The sequence below is a fragment of the Diachasma alloeum genome, unplaced genomic scaffold (genome assembly GCF_001412515.2).
Source record: "Diachasma alloeum isolate Michigan unplaced genomic scaffold, Dall2.0 Dall_scaffold_00202, whole genome shotgun sequence".
Classification (NCBI taxonomy): Eukaryota; Metazoa; Arthropoda; class Insecta; order Hymenoptera; family Braconidae; genus Diachasma; species Diachasma alloeum.
Genome location: NW_021680367.1, coordinates 1229610 through 1242501, shown reverse-complemented (window position 1 = coordinate 1242501; position 12892 = coordinate 1229610). Strand labels below are relative to the sequence as shown.

General features: G+C 35.1%; 1 protein-coding gene across 2 annotated transcripts in view; it reads left to right on the top strand.

Moving 5' to 3' along the window:
- The first annotated feature begins 5291 nt into the window (after positions 1-5291).
- Positions 5292-12892, top strand: part of LOC107035934 (muscarinic acetylcholine receptor DM1) — a 17259-nt gene continuing 9658 nt past the window's right edge. For both annotated transcript variants that reach the window (XM_015253595.1, XM_015253594.1), the window contains exons 1-2: positions 5292-5378; positions 9558-10411. In XM_015253595.1, coding sequence (XP_015109081.1) covers positions 9964-10411 — 448 coding nt within the window. In that variant the 5' untranslated portion in view covers positions 5292-5378; positions 9558-9963. The remainder of the gene's footprint in view (positions 5379-9557; positions 10412-12892) is intronic.

Genomic DNA, 12892 nt, shown 5'->3' with positions numbered 1-12892 from the left:
GCCAGGGGAGAATTGAAAAATATAATTGCAAATTAATTTTCGACGTTGCGAATCACTTTGGACAGTGAATTTTCTAATTAGAGGGCAGGGGAGCGACAATATTTTATTCTCGACAATTAAGTTGATTTCATTAATTGCTAATTAATTGTCTTATTGAAATTTCTATTTTTCGTTTTAAAAATGATAAGAACATTTTAATATTGAGAATATTAAATTGAATAAATTCAATTTTTTTAAATGAAAAATTAAAATTGTTACATTATTAAATTATTTCAATTTCAATATTGAATTAGGGGGCTACACCCCCTGCTCGCTCCACTCGTTAAACCTCATATAACCCTGATATGACCCCCGTGACCCTTATTTCGGCCGTTAATCTGACCCTTGCGACCCTTATGACCCTGAATCGGGCCCATAAGGGCCCATAATCTAACCCTCATTTTGACCCTCGTGAGCTTCAATCTGATTCCCGTGACCCTTATTTTGACCCTCGTGAGCCTTAATCTGACCCTCGTGACCCTTATTTTAACCCTCGTGACTCTTACTCTGACCCCCATGACCTTATTATGGCCCTCATGACCCTTATTATGAGCCTCATGACCCTTTTTCTGACCCTTATAACCCTTATTTTGACCCTTGCGACCCTTAATTTTGGAGTCATAATTCTGAGTACCAAATTTTTATCACCAGAAGTCCACTTGGATTTTTATAATGTAGAATGAAATATTGAAAATGTGTGCAAATTGCTCTAATTGATTGAGATTTAATTAATTAATTATTTTCTTGAGGAGAATGACAATATTTAATATTCGAGAATTGAGTTGAGAAATTTCTATTTTTTCGTTTAAAAAATAAGACGAAAAAATTATATTGAAAATAAGTACGAATGGTTTTAATTGGCTGCGTGTTAACTAATTAATTATTCCTGGACCTGATGTACGTCTCGAATACATGAATTCGCGTGGAAAATCGAATTAAACAATTGGACTGGAATTCTTTTAACATAAAACGTGGATTCTTATTCCAATACCCGGAGTAATAAAAAAAATCCCAGAGGGAAACTGTTGCATTTGCGTGGGTGTGCATGGAAATAGATCAAGAGCAACCGATAGACTCCAGGATATGGAGAAAAAACACACACACACACACGTGAAGCGAATGGGAAAAATGAGGTAGAACGTGGAGTTAGAAACGTAGAAAAGAGAATTGAATGGAAACAATTGTAATCATTTTCAATTAACGTGTGGGTAATTACGATAATCAGGAGTAATTAACACTTGTGGTTATTGAAGCTCAGACACTCCGTCGTTAGTTCCGGTTATTTTAATAAAGTTAACAAATAATTTGTTTAGGGAAAGAATGGAAAAAATCATCTGTTAGTTTGCAAAATTATTGAATCACTCTCGATTATTAATTATCGATTTTTATAATTAAATAACGATTTACGATTGATGGATAACAAATGCAGATGGAAGTAAAGAAATGAAAATCCTCAAATTAATTTGAAGAATAATTTTATAACGGGATTTTTTTTTAATAAAAAAATTGTGAAAAAAAATCTAATTAATTTTAAATAATTACGATAATCAGGAGTTATTAACACTTGTGGTCATTAAAGCTGAGATATTCCGTCGTTAGTTCCGGTCATTTGAATAAAGTTAACAAATGATTTTGTTTAGGGAAAGAATTGAAAAAATGATCTATTAATTTGCAAAATTATTGAATCACTCTCGATTATTAATTATCTCTTTTTATTATTCATTAACTATTTACGATTGATGGATAACAAATGCAAATGGAAGTAAAGAAATGAAAATTCTCAAACCAATTTGAAGAACAATTTTATAACGGAATTTTTTTTTTGTAAATAATTGTGCAAGAACTCTAATTAATTTTAAATAATTACGATAATCAGGAGTAATTAACACTTGTGGTTGTTGAAGCTGAGACACTCCGTCGTTAGTTCCGGTCATTTTAATAAAGTTAACAAATGATTTTGTTTAGGGAAAGAATTGAAATCTGATCATCTGTTAATTTGCAAAATTATTGAATTACTCTCGATTATTAATTATCGCTTTTTATAATTAATTAACGATTTACGATTGATTGATAACCAATGCAGATGGAAATAAAGAAATGAAAATCCTCGAATCAATTTAAAAAACAATTTTTTAACGGAATATTTTTTATAAAAAAATTCTGACAAAAATCCAATTAATTTTGAAATAAATTTATGAGTAAATAATAATTATTTGTTAATTTAATTGTGGGTAATATGTCATCTTTCTGTTTTTCCTCCTCATGTACAGAACCGTTATTTAATTTTATGATTTTTTTTTAATAGAAAATTTGAAAAAACTATTTTTCAAGGAAAAAGTTATTTTTTAAAATTGAAAAATCCTGAAAAAAATTTAGTTAATTTTAACAGAACTTTATAATTAAGAAATGATCATTCAAAAATTTAATTGAATATGAAATTGTATTTTTCATTATTACTGAAAAATCTACAATTAATCAATGTCAAATACAAATAAAAACCCCAAAATCAATTGAAAGAAAAAAACAATTTTTTAATAAAAAAGTTATTTAAAAAAATTGAAAAATTTCGGAAAAAAATCAAATTAATATTAAAATAAATTCATAAATAAAAAATGATTATTCACGGATTTAATGAAATATGAAATTATGTTTTTCATCATTAATTTAAAAAATACAATCAATTAATGACAAATACAAATAAAAATCCTAAAATATATTAGAAAACAAATTTTTAAACAAGAAACTTATTTTTAAAAATTGAAAAACCCTTAAAAAAAATAAAATTAATTTCAAAGTAAATGTATAAATAACATCCAATTATTCATGAGTTAAATTGTGTGTAAAGTTGCAATTTCTCTATTTTTTCTCCTAATGTACAGAGGCGTTATTTAATTTTATCATTAATCTTTTCTTTTTTATACCCAGCAATAGTGTGCGAGGACGTGTCACGAAGCGAACTAATTATGTCACCTACTCCACACATAATAAAAAAGCGAATACGTGTCAAAATGTATAAATACTATCGGAAAAAGGCTTTTTTGTTATTAATCACACATCATGCACGAGATAATTTTTTCAGTGTATTAGTCACCCCATCGGATGGTCTATTATTTTCCCTCACGTTTTTCTTCTCATTTTCATGATGAAGAATATCTTCAACGTCGAGATTATATTCTACGATGATGTTTATATTTCATTCTGACGTAATGAACGAGAATTCTCGGGGTTTTACGGGGCTCCCTACAGCGGGGCATTCTAACATTTATTGGGTTTTTACGTTCACGTGTGGAGTTATTATCTCGAGAGATATTGAATAGATGAATGCAGAATTCACGGCAATTCCCAGTTATTATCCCGGCTTTTAATTTTTTTTTACAGGATTTCAATTTATTTGTGAAAATCGCGAAATTCTTCAATAAAGTTTTTTTTTTTAATCGAGGAGCGAAGAAAATCTCAAGAATCGAATGAAACATTAATAAAAAATTCTAGCGACAGGCGAAGCAGTGTTGTATCCAAGTATTTTAGCTATTTTTCCTCCAGTGAAATGCTTCTCTATTTTCTTTTTATTGTCTTTTCATTTGACCTCAAGTTTCCGGGCATTTTGCAATGATTTTATTATTTAAACTTTGCACGTTAGAATTTCAGTCTCCATATTGAACCGTTAGAAAACATTTTAAAGATCTGAAAGAAACATTAGACAGTTTACTTTTGGAGTAAAATTGATGGAACAATTTAAAAATTGCAATTTTTTTAAATTACTAGCATTTTTTATAAATAATTTATAAACAATCAATTTTCGACTATAAAAACCATTTTCGGAATCATAACAAAGTTATTTATATTCAAAATTTTATTAGACATCGATTTCAGTCCTAAGAAAATGAGGTTTTGGGAAGTTTAAACAATTTCAATTATTTATTTATAAACACCAAATTTTTAATACAAGTGGGAAATAGCTCTAGTATTGCATATGGTGTAATTATTTTTGCTAATAAATTAGCAATATGCTTCCGAATGGTTATTTTGCACATAATTTCCTTCTATCATGAATTCACTGTTTATTGCATTTTATAAAATTGAATAAGATTTCTTTTCAACTAATTTTGTCGGATTTTCAACTCAGTTGAATGTTATCATCATCATTATTCTTATTATCCCTTTCTTCTATACAACCGATTGTCTTTTTTACGGTTCTATCTCTGCCCTCAGCCCTTCGATAAAATGTTAATAGAAAAATTTTTTTTATACATACTTGAATGAATTTGAAACATCACATTTGAAAAAACCATCGGAAAGCTCACTTTCAGGGAAATTCATGAAAAATTGGAAATTTTCAACAATCATCATAAAAATTAAATCAACCAATATAGCTATCGTAATCATCTTTTAACTTGGACTTAATGGCATTAAAACAAACATTTTAAGCTATGCTTGAATTCATTTGAAGCATGATATTCAAAGCTATCCCCGGAATTCTGATTTTCAAAAAATACGAAACTTTTGCAAGTTTTCAAATTAATCAAAATAGCAATTATCGCCTTCATCTTCGAACTCGGTCAAAAGGTCATCCAAACAAATTTTTCAAGCCATCATTCAATCAATTCAGAACATTTTTTTAGTTATCGTGGAACAACCGATTCTCGAAAAAATTCGAAAATTAAAAAACTAACCGACGAGTTAAATTTAATTAATGGCATAGATTTGAAAAAAATGATTCAATTCCATCCATTTATTAGCGAACAATTGAAGAAAAACGTTGTTACATACGTGCACACATACACAAACGTGTGGCCGAGGTCTAAAAACAGCATATTCGAACTTTTTGGTTCTTATTGGGTCGACATAGCACAAAAAATCAAAAACTTAAATTTGAACGATTACAAAGCTTCCATGCGGAAGCAAAGAATAGCCCAAGCACTGGGATATCCTTAAAAAAAATCCTCAGTCAAGGTAAATCGGCCAAACCCTAACGGAAAGTTCAATAAAAATCCAGGACAATTGTCTAACGAACACTAGACACTAGTTTTTCAATGAAACTTCGGCATTCGTGAGTATTTTTCCTACTTCGGATCCCCCTCTCCGAGCTTATGCATAACAAATGAACATACGAAAATAATGAATGAAAAAAAATCAAATAAATTCATTTAATTAATTTCCAGGCAGAGAGCACCCGATGCTCGTTTAACGTCCTAGTCCTGTCGTTGTCCCATCAACGCAACATGCATTACGGTGCACCTGGTGCGACCACATCAAGAGGAACCGCATGCCCAGCGATTCTACCACTTCACCGTCAGCGTCTGACCCTGCCATGTCCAATAACAGGATTGCACCGCTGCTGAGTAAGTAGATCAATTAAAAACAATTTTGTCAGAGTGAAAAAAATAAATTTAAAAAAAGCCCAAAACAAAACTCGTTGACTCAATTCCCAGTGGTACTGTCCGCGCACAGGACAGGTCTCCGAAAACAGGGAAAATAAACAGAAACAGAATTTAGATTAAATTTCGGTGGAAAAATTCTGGGTTGAGAAAGAAATATTGGGGAATCGACAGGACTGATAGATTGTGGTGGTTGTAATATTTTTCCTGCTGTTTCTTTTTTATTAATCTGGTGCTTGATCAAAAATGCCAGTTACAGAGGTAGAAACAATTACGTGACAATCACGGGCTGGTGACACGCAAGGACACGTGACGGGGGGACAAAGAAAATGAGTGAGGGACGAACAAGTGTTCAGATTGTGCGACGTAATCACTGAGGGGGAATATTTGGGTTTATAACTCTCATATAGACTCCATTCATTGACACCAATTACAATTCTATGAGTCAAATCCTGTGGGTAAAATTCCTAAAACTGTGAATAACTCCTGAATTCCAACCGCAAAATTGAAGTTTCACAATTTAATTGGGCTAAATTTCACGGGTCCAATATACTGGAATAGATATTGTGGGTCAAATCGTATGGGTCAAATTGTATCGGTCAATTCCCATGGGTCAAATGGTGTCAGTGAAATTCTATGAGCTAAATATACTCGAATAGATATTATGGGTCAAATTGCATGGGTCAGTTCTCATGGGTTAAATTCCTCGGATAAAAATTGTATAGGTCAATTTCCTTGGATAACAATTGTATAGGTCAAATATCATGGGCTGAACATTAAGGGTCAAATAAAGTGAAATTCCACGGGTCAATTATAGTGAAATAGATATTGTGGGTCAAATAGTTTGGGCAAATAGTGTCAGTAAAATTCTGTGGGTTAAATATACTTGAATAGATCTTGTGGGTCAAATTGCATGGGTCAGTTCTCATGGGTTAAATTCCTCGGATAAAAATTGTATAGGTCGATTTCCTTGGATAACAATTGTATAGGTCAAATATCATGGGCTGGATATTAAGGGTCAAATAAAGTGAAATTCCACGGGTCAATTATAGTGAAATAGATATTGTGGGTCAAATCGTTTGGGCAAATAGTGTCAGTAAAATTCTATGGGTTAAATATACTCGAATAGATCTTGTGGGTCAAATTGCATGGCTCAGTTCTCATGGGTTAAATTCCTCGGATAAAAATTGTATAGGTCAAATATCATGGGCTGAACATTAAGGGTCAAATAAAGTGAAATTCCACGGGTCAATTATAGTGAAATAGATATTGTGGGTCAAATCGTTTGGGCAAATAGTGTCAGTAAAATTCTATGGGTTAAATATACTCGAATAGATCTTGTGGGTCAAATTGCATGGCTCAGTTCTCATGGGTTAAATTCCTCGGATAAAAATTGTATAGGTCAAATATCATGGGCTGAACATTAAGGGTCAAATAAAGTGAAATTCCACGGGTCAATTATACTGGAATAGATATTGTGAGTCAAATTAAATACACTCTTAAATTGATAAATATACTCGAACAGATATTAAAATAGAATAGATTAAATATACTCGAATAGATATTGTGGGTCAAATTGCATGGGTCAGTTCTCATGGGTTAAATTCCTCGGATAAAAATTGTATAGGTAAATTTCCTCGGATAATAATTGTATAGATCAAATATCATGGGCTGAATATTAAGGGTCAAATAAAGTGAAATTCCACGGGTCAATTATACTGAAATAGATATTGTGGTTCAAATCGTTTGGGTAAATGGCGTTAGTAAGATTCCATCGGTTAAATATACTCGAATAGATTTTGTGGGTCAAATTGCATGGCTCAGTTCTCATGGGTCAAATTTCTCGAATAAAAATTGTATAGGTCAATTTCCCTGGATAAAAATTGTATGGGTTAAATTGTATGGGTCAAATATCATGGGTCAAATGAAGTGAACTTCCATGGGTCAAACTGTAAGGGCCAAATTCTGTGGATGAAATTTCTTGGGTCAAATCTTATACATAAACTCGCGTTGGTAAAATTCCTAAAATCCCAAATACCTCACGAACTCCTGCAAAGTTGGACCACCGCCGCACCGCGACACCGAGAGACACGGGTCAGTTCGCAAGGGTCACATTATAAGGGTCAAATTCCTTGGATCAAATTATATGGGTCAACTGGTGTCAGTGAAATTCTATGGGTGAAATATACTCGAATAAATATTGTGGTTCAAATTGCATGGCTCAGTCCACACAGGTCAAATTCCTTGGAGAAAAATTCTATGGGTCAAATTCCCTAGATCAAATTGTAAGGGTCAAATATTATGGACTGAACATTACGGGTCAAATAAAATGAAATTCCACGGGGCAAATATACTGGAATAGATATTGCGAGTTAAATCGTAAGCGTCAGTTTCCATGGATCAAATTCCATGGGTCAGTTTCTATGGGTCAAACCCCACGAATAATTTTTTTTGTCAAATCCTATACGTCAACTCGCGTGGGTAAAATTCCTAAAATTCCAAATACCTCACGAACTCCTGCAAAATTGGACCACCACTGCACCACGAGACCAAGAATTTCCCTAGGATTTCAACCCCAACCCTTCCACCCCCCCNCCACCCCCCGCCCTCCAGCTTCCGCCTCTCGCCATATCCCCGAAAAACTTATCTCGTACCTCCCAGCAAAACTGCCGAAAACATCTTCAGCGTCGCAAATCACATTCGGAAAATACATCGGGAAGAGTTTTTTCTGCAGCGTTGGCTCTATCGCAACCCCCGCAGAAGCATAAAAGGTGCGAGGGGGTGACGGGTGGGTAGAAGTATGTCGAGTGATGTATACAAGTCCCAGGGAGAAGAAAATAAGAGTGAAAGAAGGAGGGTAAAAATGTGGAAAAAATTAAAAGGGTGTGGGGATGATCGAGGGTGGAATCGAGGCACTGTCAATGTATACTCTACACGGGGTGGGGTAATAAAGAGGGGCTGCGACCAATGTGTAACACGCGTGCGTACATTATCCCTAGGTATCAGGATAGCCCTCGTGCACTTGAATCGTTTCAGTCACTCAAGATATTCCTCGCAACTAGCATTATTCAATGGCCAAGCGAGCGTGCAAGTCATCGTTTGTGTCTGTAATCATAAGTTAACTGGGTTCTAATTATTTTTGCGGGAGAAACTAGGTACAATGAGGAATTGACATGAGTTCTACTCATCATCTCAGTTTTTTTCGTGAACGTGAAGATTTTTTTCGGCTGATCCATTAGGGGCGTTACTACTCCCCTGCAGGCCAATTATTTTTAATTATCTGGAAATTAATGTGGAAGTCGGTTAATCAATTGGACGATGAGCATCATGGGGAGCCAGGGAAATTTGCGATTCCAAACCCTGTTTGTGAACCCATTTTGCCCCTGTTATTCTTTCGCAATGACAGGAGAAAAATTTCGATGTTAAAGCGATTTTTCGCTTGAATTTGAATTTGTTTATCGACGCCATAGAAGCTTACAAAAGTGATACATAAAAATACATATTATGCATTAATTTTAAAAAAATTAGAAACGGAATGGGGCAAAATGGGAGTGGATTAATTAACCGGGTTCTAATTATTTTTGCGGGAGAAACTAGGTACAATGAGGAATTGACATGAGTTCTACTCATCATCTCAGTTTTTTTCGTGAACGTGAAGATTTTTTTCGGCTGATCCATTAGGGGCGTTACTACTCCCCTGCAGGCCAATTATTTTTAATTTTCTGGAAATTAATGTGGAAGTCGGTTAATCAATTGGACGATGAGCATCATGGGGAGCCAGGGAAATTTGCGATTCCAAACCCTGTTTGTGAACCCATTTTGCCCCTGTTATTCTTTCGCAATGACAGGAGAAAAATTTCGATGTTAAAGCGATTTTTCGCCTGAATTTAAATTTGTTTATTCCGAACCCTGGTCATGAACCCATTTTGCTGCAACAGTTATTTCGAAATATCAGAAACTAAATTTCGATGCTAAAACGATTTTTCGTGTGAATTAGAAAAAGTATCGGTGCAAAATGGGTTCAAGACCAGCATTTGAAATCGGAAATTTTCCCGTCCGTTCAATGAACTCATCTCCAGCATGAAATTTCTCCCCTGAGAACGAGTTGAGTCAATCTAATAGAATATATCTCCAAAATTTCAGATTCAATGATATCAAACAACACTAAAAACACCGCGGGATGTAGTTGACGTTGCTTATCAGGGTTCGAGTGCAGTTGCAGGGATCTAGAGGAGGTGGCGGTGGGGATTGTTCCAGGATAAGGTTGAGCAAGTGGATAGTGTCACGAGAAATCAGAGGAAATTTTCAAAAGAAGCGCCAGACTTGAGCTGATTGTCGTTGTTCAAGTGGTTCAACATATAACACCGAGCGAATCAACGACAACTACCAGCAGATCAAGAGTATAAACATCGTAAAACTCGAAGAGAAAGAAGAAAAAAAGTGATCTAAAAGAAATCATCAAAAGAATCATTGAACAGACAGAACAGTTTGAGCTCGGATTGAGGTGATTGTTGGGGGGTTTTTGTTGATTAACGTCATTTCAAACGAAATGAACGTAACTGAGGTGCCACCAAGTCCGGATAACTGCAACGACAATAGCACGCAAGTAACTGAATACGATGTATGGCAGCAAGTATTAATAAGTGTACTTGCTATTGGTCTGAGTCTTGTAACAGTTATCGGTAATTCAATGGTTATGATTGCTATTAGAATTGATAAACAACTCCAGACAATATCAAATAATTTTTTATTCAGTCTTGCTGTTGCTGATTTTGCCATTGGTCTTATATCAATGCCACTTTTTACTGTTTACACGGTATTTGGTTATTGGCCATTTGGTTCAATAGTATGTGATACGTGGCTGGCACTCGATTATCTCGCTAGTAACGCGTCTGTACTTAATCTGCTGATCATAAGTTTCGACAGATTTTTTTCGGTCACGAGACCGCTGACGTACAGAGCTAAGAGGACACCGAAGAAAGCCGCAATCATGATAGGTGAGTGAATTTTTGTAAATCATAATTTTTTTTTTCATGTTGGAGAAATAGAGGTCATCTGTGCTTTTTCTCAGCGCTTTCTGAATGATAAAGTCAGGTTTAGAGAACATTTTTGGAAAATTAGCCCAACATTATCGAAATCAGAAGGATTAGATCATAATTTTACCGCGAAACCAGCATGAAATTTAGCGGCATAAAAATAGCTCCGCCATTAGAATCAGTGTCATAAGATGAGCCATAATCTAAATCAGAATCATTGCGTCGGTGCCAGCATTAAATCAGGATCAAAAAACGGCTCGACATTATCATTGAAATATAACATCATTGTTATTCCGCCAAAAATTAATTTTTAAACAATTTTAATTTTCACATTGGCGCCAGCATTAAAATCGTACGACATAATCTCGATCATAATCATTGAATCAGAAGAATGCAATTGCTTCTCAACATGATTCTAACAAAATCACATATCGTTTCTCAAAACTTGTAGACAGTAACGCAAATAATGATTTCCTGTAAAATCATCATGAAAATCATTACTATAAAAACCACCCCAGCATGAAAATCAGTGTCATAACATGAGCTCCGTCACGCTTCCATAAAATGATGTGTCAGTATTGACGAAATTATAATATCTACCAACATAATCTAAATGATATAATGATTATTATATCGGTGCCAACATTAAATCAGGACCATGAACCAACCCAACATTATCATAAAAATATAATATCATTGTTATTCCGCGAACATTAACTTTGAGTCAAATTGTAATCTCTATGATTTTACTTATAATCTTCATTTATCACGAAATCAGCTGTAGCATTAAAATCCTACAACATAATCTCAATGACCGTCATTAAATCAGGAGTGTGCATCCGCTTCTCAACATGATTTTAATGTCATGAGATCATCGTTTCTCAAGAAATATGAACATCAACACAAATGATGATTTTCTAGAGAACCAGCATGAAAATCACCATAAAATCATGCCCTAGTATCACCGAATTCATTTACCAACATAATCTAAATCAGAATCATTACATTGGTGCCAGCATTAAATCATTATTATGAAACAGCCCAACATTATCATGAAAAAATGAGAAAAATTAACATCAAACCGCAGCATAATCTCCATCCCAGTCATAAAATCTGTGCCAGCATTAAAATCATACCACAACATAATCCGAACAAAAATCAAAACAGCTCAACATCATCATAAAGACGCTACACCGTTGTTGGCCAAAACATAAACATCAACCCAAATAATGATTATCTGACTCTCATAAAATCATGATCAATGTCGTAAAATCCGCTCACCACTCAACTCTTCCCCACAATCTCCCCAAAAGCGCAGCATACGACGTTCTGATCCCCCAATGTGCTCTCAATAACCATAAAAGTAGTCTGAAAGTGTTTTCCCGAACTCGAAAAAACTTCTGCCGATAAGACGGTCATCATCCTGAATATCCCCCCCTCGAAATCTCCTTGGTCATCAGATAAACCCGATGGTCCACCCCTCCCATCACTTTCACTCATCCCTCAATTTACCCAGAAATACTTGAAATGTCCTTGCACGTCCTCAGCATGCAGCATTAAATCAACAATTACCCACAGATTTCAAAACCCCCAACACACACATCGTGGCACACATACACACACACACACACACACACACACACACACACACATATTCAATAGTGTGGCAGTAGTGATAACATTGAATACCAGAAGCCGTTGTTCTCGCCTGTTGTTGGAGGCATAAAATGAAGTTTAAAAAAAAATATAAAAGAGGGAGAAAGAGAGAGGAGAGAGAGAGAAGGAAAAAAACATTGATGAGTAAAGCACACGTGTTGAGGCAAAACGGTTTTGCATCTATTGTTTTGCACACAAATCCGCATTACAAGATAATGGCAATGACGACCCACATACGTCACATACGTCAAACCAACTAGGCTTTAGATGCCTGATGGTTTATGTTTAGAGTTTATAAATGAAAATGTTAAGTCTGTGGGCGAGACATTATTAGACTTGTTGCGAATAGGGGTGGGTTAGGGGGGCGAAGGGGGAGAGGGGGTGGGAGGTAGGGGGAGGGGAATGAAATTGAATTTGTATAAATGAGGTTCGATCAGAAGTTCTTCTTTTAATGAAGAAGTTGTGGGTTTCTATGGGGGGAAATTAGTACACAGGGGGGCGGGGCGGGATAGGGGAAGGGGGCAGGGGGAGGGGTGGGTTTATAAGTTGAGGATAAATAGTGGTTACGGGCTGGAGTGACACCTGTTGCGAATGTAAAAGGGGAAAATCTATCGACTTATCGACATTAGGGGGGACAATGGAGGGAAATGGAATGAAGAGGTTTGCTAGGGCGAGGGGGATAGGGGGTTATGGATTTTTGTAGGGCGGTAGGGGGCCGCGAGGGGAGGGATTTGTTTGAGTGAATTGAGATTTGGAGACGAATTTTTGAGAGGTGTTTTGAGCTGC